Source organism: Petromyzon marinus, chromosome 62, assembly GCF_048934315.1.
Source record: "Petromyzon marinus isolate PM22_M1 ecotype Great Lakes invasive population chromosome 62, UKy_Petmar_22M1.pri1.0, whole genome shotgun sequence".
Lineage (NCBI taxonomy): Eukaryota > Metazoa > Chordata > Hyperoartia > Petromyzontiformes > Petromyzontidae > Petromyzon > Petromyzon marinus.
Genome location: NC_133728.1, coordinates 1,222,963 through 1,235,229, shown reverse-complemented (window position 1 = coordinate 1,235,229; position 12,267 = coordinate 1,222,963). Strand labels below are relative to the sequence as shown.

The following is a 12,267-nucleotide window of genomic DNA, read 5'->3' as shown; positions in this document are numbered from 1 at the left end:
CTACAGAAACACATTTATTTCACCCATGATTAATTTGTGAGAGATTCTCGCAAACATTTCTCATGCACGATATCGCTTTTCAATAGCACTGAAAATTGTAAAACATTTTAAAATTAAGTAAGAACTTTTACAATTAAATTTCGATTTAAAGCTTTCGTGACTTCAAGGATTCATCTTCTTTGGTTCTTTCGGTAAAGTCACCACGTAGAATGAGAATAAAATAATAAATTAATAAAATAACACAATAAAATTCTCACGACGTTTCGGCCACAAGTGGCCACTTGTGTTGTGGCCGAAACGTCGTGAGAATTTTATTGTGTTATTTTATTGATTTATTATTTTATTCTCATTCTATATTCTCATTCTACGTGACAAGTGGCCACTTGTGTTGTGGCCGAAACGCCGTGAGAATTTGTGTTATTTTATTAATTTATTATTTGATTCTCATTCTACGTGGTGACTTTACCGAAAGAACCAAAGAAGATTTTACAATTATTTTTTTTTTGCTAAAACAAACTTCGTGCACACAAAATCCCGAGCAACAATTGCCCACCGCTACCTTCCAGAGTTTTCTTGCATTTCTCGCAGGTGAAATGAGGTGCCCAGGGTTTGTCTTGATCTCCGGCAGGCACCCCGAAATATGCCTTGTAGGCCTCGCACATCTTAGCAGACGCTTCCACGGAGTACTTTCTCGCTCTCGTCTTGATAAATTGGCCGCAGACGTAGCAAAATGCGTCTGCCGGATGCTTGCAGCCTCTTGATGCCATCTCAGAAAAAAATGCAGATATGTATCCACTAAGTCGGCTGGATCTGAACTCAACTGGTGGGCTTAGAGGCCCCGGTATATATACTATTATTTATATTACTGGAAAGTTCTAGAAGTTACTCAAGTTTGCTCAGCACTGAATCGATCTGGAATGTTCGATGGAAAAATGGGTGAATTTCACAATATCACTGCCCTGGGTCACAAAAGCAATCAAAAATAATTGTTGCACATTGCCACCAATACAGGGAATCGTTTCCTCGGCATTGATTAAACATGAAATCGATTCGCTCCATTAATAAGCTACTGAACGTCACTAGGAATCGTTTTGCTCGCGACTACGAGAATCGCTACCGCCCATTGGGTCGCTACCGAACGTCACGAGGAATCGTTTTGTTCGCGACTTCCGAGAATCGCTGCCGCCCATTGCTTCGCTACTGAACGTCACGAGGAATCGTTTTGTTCGCGACTTCCGAGAATCGCTGCCGCCCATTGTTAAACGTGGCGAGGAGTCGCGCGGTGTCCATTTCTTCCCCCTGGATCGATCCGGCGTCATGGTGGACGAGGCTACCAGACGCAGTCTCAGCCGCATTCCGCTCCTGGCCACGGACGCGGGACCGCGGCAGCGAGACGCGTGGGGCGCGCGCCTACGGGAGGAATACCGCGCACTCATACAGGTACGCCTAGCCACTCGCCTAGTCACTCACCTAGTCACTCGCCTAGTCACTCACACACTCGCCTAGTCACTTACACACTCACTTAGTCACACACACACTCGCCTAGCCACTCGTCTAGCCACTCGCCTAGTCACTCGCCTAGTCACTCACACACTCGCCTAGTCACTCGCCTAGTCACTCGCCTAGTCACTCGCCTAGTCACTCACACACTCGCCTAGTCACTCGCCTAGTCACTCGCCTAGTCACTCGCCTAGTCACTCACACACTCGCCTAGTCACTTACACACTCACTTAGTCACACACACACTCGCCTAGCCACTCGTCTAGCCACTCGCCGAGTCACTCGCCTAGTCACTCGCCTAGTCACTCACACACTCGCCTAGTCACTCACACACTCGCCTAGTCACTCACACACTCGCCTAGTCACTTACACACTCACTTAGTCACACACTCGCCTAGCCACTCGTCTAGCCACTCGCCTAGTCACTCGCCTAGTCACTCGCCTAGTCACTCGCCTAGTCACTCGCCTAGCCACTCGCCTAGCCACTCGCCTAGCCACTCGCCTAGTCACTCGCCTAGCCACTCGCCTAGCCACTCGCCTAGTCACTCGCCTAGTCACTCACACACTCGCCTAGTCACTCGCCTAGTTAGTCACTCGCCTAGTCACTCGCCTAGTCACTCGCCTAGTCACTCGCCTAGTCACTCGTCTAGTCACTCACACACTCGCCTAGTCACTCGCCTAGTCACTCGCCTAGTTAGTCACTCACCTAGTCACTCGCCTAGTCACTCGCCTAGTCACTCACACTCGTCTAGTCACTCGCTTAGTCACTTACCTAGTCACTCGTCTAGTCACTCACCTAGTCACTCGCCTAGTCATTCGCCTAGTCACTCGCCTAGTCACTTAATACTCACTTAGTCACACACACACGTCTAGTCACTCGCCTAGTCACTCGCCTAGTCACTCACACTTGTCTCGTCACTCGCTTAGTCACTTACCTAGTCACTCGTCTAGTCACTCGCCTAGTCACTCGCCTAGCCACTCGCCTAGCCACTCGCCTAGTCACTCACACCCTCGCCTAGTTACTTACACACTCACTTTGTCACTCACACACTCGCCTAGCCACTCGCCTAGTCACTCGCCTAGTCACTCACACACTCCCCTAATCACTCACACACTCCCCTAATCACTCACACACTCACTTAGTCACTCACACACTCGCCTAGTCACTCGCCTAGTCACTCGCCTAGTCACTCACACACTCCCCTAATCACTCACACACTCACCTAGTCACTCACACACTCACTTAGTCACTCACACACTCGCCTAGTCACTCGCCTAGTCACTCGCCTAGTCACTCACACACTCCCCTAATCACTCACACACTCACTTAGTCACTCACACACTCGCCTAGTCACTCGCCTAGTCACTCGCCTAGTCACTCGCCTAGTCACTCACACACTCCCCTAATCACTCACACACTCACTTAGTCACACACACACTCGTCTCGTCACTCGCCTAGTCACTCGCCTAGTCACTTACCTCGCCTAGTTAGTCACTCGCCTAGTCACTCGCCTAGTCACTCGCCTAGTCACTCGCCTAGTTAGTCACTCGCCTAGTTAGTCACTCGCCTAGTCACTCGCCTAGTCACTCACACTCGTCTAGTCACTTACCTAGTCACTCGTCTAGTCACTCACCTAGCCACTCGCCTAGCCACTCGCCTAGCCACTCGCCTAGCCACTCGCCTAGTCACTCACCTAGTCACGCACCTCGTCATTTGCCTAGTCACTCACCTAGTCACTCGGCTAGTCACTCACACACTCACTTAGTCACTCACACACTCGTCTAGTCACTCGCCTAGTCACTTGCACAACAACAACCGCCATTCGCCACTAAGTGGGGGTGACGTCACCACGACGCTTGTGCCAGGCTATGTGCACCTTGAGGCCACGTGAAGTATCGAACGCCCGCTGGCAGGAGGTCACGGGGCAGATCCAGGTGCCACGGGTCGACTGACTGAGATGACTGGCTTATGCACCACCTGTGCCCCCTACTGTGCCAACCTGCTGTGCTTTAGCCACCTTTTGACATCCTTGTACGAGGTGCCTCTGTGGATGTGTAGGCTTTGACTTTAACATAGCTATTTCTATGACCAGTCACAAGCTAATCCCTCAGCAATTCAATGATAAATTATCCCGTTTGATTTGTACTAGGTGCCTCTGCGGATGTGTAGGCTTTGACTTTAACATAGCTATTTCTGTGACCAGTCACAAGCTAAATCCCTCAGCTATTCAATGATAAATTCTCCTGTTTGATTTGTACTAGGTGCCTCTGTGGATGTGTAGGCTTTGACTTTAACATAGCTATTTCTGTGACCAGTCACAAGCTAATCTCTCATCAATTCAATGCTAAATTATCCCGTTTGATTTGTACTAGGTGCCTCTGTAGATGTGTAGGCTTTGACTTTAACATCTATTTCTGTGACCAGTCACAAGCTAAATCCCTCAGCTATTTCAATGATAAATTCTCCTGTTTGATACGTTAACCCCTTTGTCAAGGTGCCTCTCTTCTCTCAACCAGCTTAAAAGACGCTACGAATCTTAGCAGCGTTCATTGGAGCTCTGTCGTCCCGACAGTTTTTTGTTCCTTCACCTGAAGAAGGCCGCTTGTGTTGTGGCTGAAACGTCGTGAGAATTTTATTGTTTTATTTTATTATTTTATTCTCATTCTACGTGACTTTACCGAAAGAACCAAAGAAGATGAATCCTTGCAGTCACGAAAGCTTTAAATCGAAATTTGGCTTTTCGGCGTTTCTGGAGGAGCCCCGAGGGTAGAGATTCAATCTCCTGGCTCCGCCAATTGGAGTTTGGCCAGGAGATGTCATGAACGCCTGTCCCCCCGGGGCCTCCGGCATAAGCTTATTAGTTACATATTTAATTTGTGGTTTTGTGGTAATTAATTGAAGGTGGAGGGGTTACCAGCCCCTCGCACCCGTCCAGTGCCCCGTTTAGCCACTGTGGTGGTCACAGACGCCATGAGAGGAGGAGCCAATCAAAATTGGATCTCCCCCCACAGCACTGTCTACGACAGAGTTGCCCGTCCGGCACCGCGAGGAGGTAGGGGGTTGTTTTGCCGGACACCTACATACCTACACACTCACCTACACACTCACCTACTCACCTACACACTCACCTAGACACTCGCCTAGTCATTCACACACTCACTTAGTCACACACTCACTTAGTCACACACTCGCCTAGTCACTCGGCTAGTCACTCGCCTAGTTATTCGCCTAGTCACTCAAACACTCAGTCACACACTCACTTAGTCACACACTCGCCTAGTCACTCGCCTAGTCATTCGCCTAGTCACTCAAACACTCAGTCACACACTCACTTAGTCACACACTCGCCTAGTCACTCGCCTAGTAACTCGCCTAGTCACTCGTCTAGTCACTCGCCTAGTCACTCACACACTCACCTAGTCACTCACCTAGTCACTCAACTGGTTACTTACATAGTCACTCGTCTAGTCACTCGCCTAGTCACTCACCTGGTTACTCACCTAGTCACTCGCCTAGTCACTCACACACTCACTTATTCACATACACACTCGCCTAGTCACTCGCCTAGTCACTCGCCTAGTCACTCACCTAGTCACTCACCTGCCTAGTCACTCACCTAGTCACTCACCCGCCTAGTCAATCACCTAGTCACTCACCCAGCTAGTCACTCACCTAGTCACTCACCTACGGATGCGCTTACCCACTCGCTGACTAAACTCACCTACGCATTCACTCAAAGTGCACCTAGCCTGGCACGAGCGCTGTGGTGACATCACCACCACTCGGTGGCCAATGACGGCTGCTGTTGGTAGTGGTGCTCGTGATCAGCACTTGCCCCGACAGCCTGCGACGGCTACCTGGGGGATCTCTACCTTTGTCTCCCTTGTCTCAGTATGTGCAGAATAACAAGGACTCGGATAACGACTGGTTTAGGTTGGAGTCCAACCAGGATGGCACGAGGTGCACACATCGCCACCATCACCACCATCACCACCATCATCATCATCATCACCACCATCATCACCACCATCATCACCACCATCACCACCATCGCCATCATCGCCATCACCACCATCACCACCATCATCACCACCATCATCACCACCATCATCACCACCATCGCCGTCATCGCCATCATCACCATCTCCATCTTCACCATAACTACCATTGTCAACATTCATCATCATCATCATCACCACCATCATCCTCCACAACTTCACCATCACTATCGTCATGACTACCATCACATCAACATCATCGTCACTACCATCACTTAATCAACATCGTCACCGCTATAAATATCATTATTTAATCACTAACATTGCCACCATTATAATGACGTCGATACTATTTTGTAATTAATGCATTGATTGTTCATGTGTTGTTATTGTCGTTGTGGCTTGTGTTGTTGTTGTGGTGGTGGTGCAGGTGGTTTGGGAAGTGCTGGTACGTGCATGAGCTGCTGCGCTATGAGTTTGACGTGGAGTTTGACGTGAGTGTTGTGCACAGCAGCAGCAGCTCACACACAGCACTCGCCTAGACAGGCGTGGGATACACGGGGGAGCTTTACCTTTGCCTCTAGGTGCGTGTGTGTGCATACATGGTTGCGTGTGTGGCCAAAGGGGGCTCTCAACGTGAGAGGGCTGGTAATCCCTTCACCTTCAACCTAAGTACCACGGAACTGCATGGAAATAATCTAACTAAGCTTGTGCCGGAGGCCTCGGGGCGGGGGGGGGAAAGGCGTCTATGACGTTTCCTGGCCAAACCCCAATTGGCAGAGCCAGGAGATCGAATCTCTACCCTCGGGGCTCCTCCAGAAAGAACGAAAAGCCACTGTGTGTGGCCACGTGGAATGTTCGAATGCTCACTGTGGATGAGAGGCTCCCAGTTCTCTGTCGGGAGCCTGGCCAGTACCGCCTGGATCTATGCGGTATTCAGGAGGTCTGGTGGACCGGCTCTCGCTCCAGTCACCATGAGGGGTGGACAGTCCTCTACTCGGGGCAGCAGACTGCCAAACAACAGGGTGTGGCTCGTCTTTTGAACAAAAGAATGAAGGGGGCGTGGGAGCGTGGCGGTCAGGTGTGGGAAGCTGTAAGCCCCAGGCTACTGTAGGCTAATTACTTATGCCCCCACTGAAGATGAACATCAGTGGAGGAATGCAGCCAAGGCCGATGAATCACCTGGTCTGGAGTGATTGAAAGGCATGGGCCAGATCAGTTCAATAACATTGGTAGGAGGCTGCTACACTTCTGTGCAGCCCATGGGCTTGTAATTACCAACACGCTATTCTGGCATTGGCACATCCACACAGCATGGATTCATGTCGGGTCCAAGCAAGAACATCTGCTGGACTACGTAGTGACGGAGTAGCAGATGCAGGCCCATGTCTTTGACAGCAGGACCTACCGTGAAGCTGATCTGCCCACTTACCATCGGCTTGTCATCTGTAAAATGCGCCTGCCATTCTTCCACTCCGGTGGTGGGTATTCATCTAGAATCCCTCGACCGAAAGCTTTTGCGACTGCAGTAATTCATATTCTTTGGGTCTTCCGGTAAAGTCACGTCAATAGGTTCAAAGAAACTAACAAAAATAACAAACAACTCCGACGTTTCGATCGCGACACAAGCGGTCGTCATCAGGAGCGACGCTCACAACAATGAGCGGAGCGCCGGGTGGCTGAAGCACAGCAGGTTGGCACAGTGGGGGGCACAGGCGGTGCATCGGCCACTCGTCTCGGTCAGCCGACCCGTGGCACCTGCTGGGTCTGGCCCGTGACCTCCTGCCGGCGGGCGTTCGGCACTCCACGCGGCCTCAACGTTCGCGCAGCCTGGCACAAGCGTCGTGGTGACGTCACCGCCACTTGGTGGCGAATGGCGGTTGTTGTTGTTGCTGTTGTGTGCGTGTGTGGTGGTTGTAGATTCCGGTGACGTATCCGGCGACGGCGCCCGAGATCGCAGTGCCGGAGCTGGATGGGAAAACGGCAAAAATGTACCGGTGAGTGTCCGCCCCTCCCCCCACCGCCACCGCACACGACCCAAGTCAGTGTGGGCCCAGCACGGCATGGGGGGGGGTTGAATGTTGTTGTGATATTGTTGTTATGGTGTTGTGGTTGTTGGTGTTGTGATGATTGTTGTTGTGATGTTATGATGTTGTGATGGTTGTTGTGGTGATTGTTGTGGTGTTGTTATGGTGTTGTTGTGGTGTATGGTGTTGTTGCGATGGTTGCTGTGGTGTTGTTGTGATGGTTGTTGTGGTGTTGGTTGTGATGATTGTTGTTGTGATGTTATGATGTTGTGATGGTTGTTGTGATGGTTGTTGTGATGGTTGTCGTGGTGTTGTTGTTGTGATATTGTTATGATGTTGTAATTATTGGTGTTGTGATGGTTGTTGTTGTGATGGTTGTTGTGATGATTGTTGTGGTGGTGGTGTTGTTGTGGTGTTGTTGAAGTGTTGTTGCGATGGTTGCTGTGGTGTTGTTGTTGTGATGGTTGTTGTGGTGTTGTTGTTGTGATGGTTGTTGTGGTGTTGTTGTTGTGATGGTTGTTGTGGTGTTGTGATGGTTGTTGTGATGGTTGTTGTGATGGTTGTTGTGGTGGTTTTGTTGTTGTGATGTTTGCTGTGGTGTTGTTGTGATGATTGTTGTGATGTTTGCTGTGCTGTTGTTGTGATGGTTGTTGTGGTGGTGTTGTTGTGATGGTTGTTGTGGTGTTGTGATGGTTGTTGTGGTGGTGTTGTTGTGATGGTTGTTGTGGTGTTGTTGTGATGGTTGTTGTGGTGTTGTTGTGATGTTGTTGTGGTATTGTTGTTGTGTTGTTGTTGTGATGTTGTGGTGCTGTTGTTGTGGTTCCAGGGGAGGCAAGATCTGCCTCACGGAGCACTTCAAGCCGCTGTGGGCGAGAAACGCGCCCAAGTTTGGCATCGCCCACGCCATGGCGCTCGGAGTGAGACTTACTCAGTACTCACTCACGTACTCAGTACTCAGTACTCACTCAGTACTCACTCACTAGCGTACTCACTCACGTAGTACTCACTCAGTACTCACTCACTCAGTACTCACTCACGTAGTACTCACTCAGTACTCACTCACTCAGTACTCACTCAGTACTCACTCACTCAGTACTCACTCAGTCACTCACTAGCGTACTCACTCACTAGCGTACTCACTCAGTACTCGCTCACTCAGTACTCACTCAGTACTCACTCAGTACTCACTCACGTAGTACTCACTCACGTACTCACTCTCACGTAGTACTCACTCACGTACTCACTCATTCACTCAGTACTCACTCACTCAGTACTCACTCACTCAGTACTCACTCACGTACTCACTCAGTACTCACTCACGTACTCACTCAGTACTCACTCACTCAGTACTCACGTACTCACTCACTGGCGTACTCACTCACTCACTCACGTACTCACGTACTCACTCACGTACTCACTCACGTACTCGCTCACTAGCGTACTCACTCACGTACTCATTCACGTACTCACTAGCGTACTCACGTACTCACTCACGTACTCACGTACTCACTCACTCAGTACTCACTCACGTACTCACGTACTCACTCAACGTACTCACTCACGTACTCACTTACTCACTCACGTACTCACTCAGTACTCACTAGCGTACTCACGTACTCACTCACTTACAAGCGTACTCACTCACGTACTCACTCACTCACTCAGTACTCACTCACGTACTCACTTACTCACTCACGTACTCACTCACGTACTTACTCACGTACTCACTCACACACTCGCTCACTAGCGTACTCACTCAGTACTCACTCACGTACTCACTCACTTGCGTATTCACTCGCTCACTCACTCACTCACGTATTCACTCGCTCACTCACTTATTCACTCACTCACGTATTCACTCACTCACTCAGTACTCACTCACATACTCACGTACTCACTCACGTACTCACTCGCTCACTCACGTACTCACTCACTCAGTACTCACTCACTCGCGTATTCACTTGCTCACTCACTCACCTATTCACTCGCTCACTCACGTATTCACTCACTCACGTATTCACTCGCTCACTCACTCACGTATTCACTCGCTCACTCACTCACGTATTCACTCGCTCACTCAAGTATTAACTCGCTCACTCACGTATTCACTCGCTCACTCACTCATGTATTCCCTAGTATGCTCACTTGCTTACTCATTCACTCACTCACTCACATACTTGCGTAGTCACTCACACACTATCTCACTAGTGTACTCACTCACTCACGTACTCACTCACTCAGTACTCACTCACTCACATACTCACGTACTCACGTACTCACTCGCTCACTCACGTACTCACTCGCTCACTCACGTACTCACTCACTCAGTACTCACTCGCGTATTCACTTGCTCACTCACTCACCTATTCACTCGCTCACTCACTCACGTATTCACTCACGTATTCACTCGCTCACTCACTCACGTATTCACTCACGTATTCACTCGCTCACTCACTCACGTATTCACTCGCTCACTCACTCACGTATTCACTCGCTCACTCAAGTATTCACTCGCTCACTCACTCATGTATTCCCTAGTATGCTCACTTGCTTACTCATTCACTCACTCACATACTTGCGTAGTCACTCACACACTATCTCACTAGTGTACTCACTCACTCACTCGCGTACTCACTCACATACTCACTAGTGTACACACTCAGGTATACACAGACCGTACTCAATCACTCGTGTACTCATGTACGCACGCCCAAATACACACTCACGTACTCACGCACTCACACCTACACACACTCGCATACACACTGTCACAGTCGTGTACACACTCAGTCATGTATACACACGGGTATACACTCAATCACGTACTCAATCGCGTACACATCCGCGTACTCCCACACTCACACGTACACACTCATATATACACGCACACACACGGGAACAAATTATTCTACTGCTTTTGCTGATCCTGCTTCTGATGCTGATGGTGATGATGATGCTGATGATGATTCTGATAATGATATTGATGCTGATAATGATATTGATGCTGATAATGATATTGATGCTGATAATGATATTGATGCTGATGATGGTGATGATGATATTGATGCTGATGGTGATGTTGATGTTGTTGTAGCTGGGGCCCTGGCTAGCTGTGGAGGTGCCGGATTTGGTGCAGAAGGGAGCGGTGGTTTACAAGGAGAAGCAGCCGGCACCATCATAGCCAGCGCACACACACACAGCACACACGCAGCACACACACAGCACACATACAGCGCACACACAGCCAGTACACAGCACATACACAGCCAATACACACAGCACACACACAGCACACACACAGCACACACACAGCACTCACACAGCACACACACAGCATACACAGCCAGTACACAGCCAATATACACAGCACACACAGCACACACAGCCAATACACACAGCACATACACAGCCAGTACACAGCATAAGAGACAGCACGCACGCAGCCAGTACACAGCATACACACACAGCACGTGCATACACACAGAGCCAGTACACAGCATACACACACACACACACAGCACACACACACAGCCAGTACACACACACACAGCACACACACACAGCCAGTACATACACACAGCACACACACACAGCCAGTACATACACACACATACACAGCACACACACACAGCCAGTACATACACACACATACACAGCACACACACACAAACTCCACGCAGAAAGGCGCTCGAGTCAGCAATGGAACCCAGCCCCCTGTTGCTGTGGAGAACGAGCGACACGCTGACGCTCACGTGGGAGGAGAGGGGCGTGCCCCAGACAACTGGGGCATGCGGCGAGGGGGGCAACGCTCAATCCCTGTACAGATGGAATAGAGGTGGGAATCAACCCGCTTGCTGTACTGCCACCGTACCCCGGCAGCAAGCCGGGAGATGGCGACCACGATGGGTGGGGAGGGAGGCATCCGTATGTGTGTCTGTGTGGTGTGTCTGTGTGGTGTGTCTGTGTGGTGTGTCTGTGATACACCACACACACAGACACACACGTGTGTGTATGTGTCTGTGATACACCACGCACACACAGACCCACGTGTGTGTGTATGTGTGTGGTGTGTCTGTGATACACCACACACAGACCCACACACCCGTGTGGGTCTGTGTGTGTGTGTCTTGTGTGTGGTGTGTCTGTGATACACCACACACACACAGACCCACACGGGTGTGTGGGTCTGTGTGTGGTGTGTCTGTGATACAGCACACACAGACCCACACACCCATGTGTGTCTGTGATACAGCACACACAGACCCACACACCCATGTGTGTCTATGATACAGCACACACAGACCCACACACCCGTGTGTGTATATGTCTGTGTGTGGTGTGTCTGTGATACACCACACACAGACCCCCACACCCATAGGTGGTCGCTAACAGCACTTGCCCCTACAGTCTGTTAGGGCTATAGACAGGGGGATCTGTGACCCACCAAACCTCGCGGTCTGCACAACAACCGCCATTCGCCACCAAGTGGCGGTGACGTCACTACGACGCTTGTGCCATGCAAGGTGCACGTTGAGGCCACGTGAAGTGTCGAACGCCCGCCGGCAGGAGGAGGTCACGGGGCAGACCCAGCAGGTGCCCAGGGCTCTTCACAGCCAGCACCGCCAGTCGCTGTCTCGTACCCACGTGCGAATAAAACCTCGCAACATTCCCTGCTGCCTGGCCCATTCCTTCCTGGCCACAGCCGTGAGTCCGTGACTGAGTTTGGATGGCTGCTGCTGTA

The 12,267-nt window shown here is 50.3% G+C and overlaps 2 protein-coding genes across 2 annotated transcripts in view; one reads left to right on the top strand and one right to left on the bottom strand.

Annotated features, from left to right (window-relative positions):
* The window catches only part of LOC142906280 (uncharacterized), a 35,045-nt gene extending 33,931 nt beyond the window's left edge, over positions 1–1,114 (bottom strand). Inside the window, exon 1 of the mRNA XM_076053779.1 lies at positions 560–1,114. Within this exon, the coding sequence (XP_075909894.1) occupies positions 560–767 (208 nt within the window). The 5' untranslated portion in view covers positions 768–1,114. The remainder of the gene's footprint in view (positions 1–559) is intronic.
* Positions 1,115–1,262: 148 nt separating this feature from the next.
* On the top strand, positions 1,263–12,195 carry UFC1 (ubiquitin-fold modifier conjugating enzyme 1). The gene is made up of 6 exons (XM_076053792.1): positions 1,263–1,440; positions 5,394–5,461; positions 5,930–5,993; positions 7,420–7,496; positions 8,353–8,443; positions 10,621–12,195. Exons 1-6 carry the CDS (start codon positions 1,318–1,320, stop codon positions 10,705–10,707), a joined length of 510 nt encoding a protein of 169 aa, XP_075909907.1. The 5' UTR covers positions 1,263–1,317; the 3' UTR covers positions 10,708–12,195.
* The last annotated feature ends 72 nt before the right edge of the window (positions 12,196–12,267 follow it).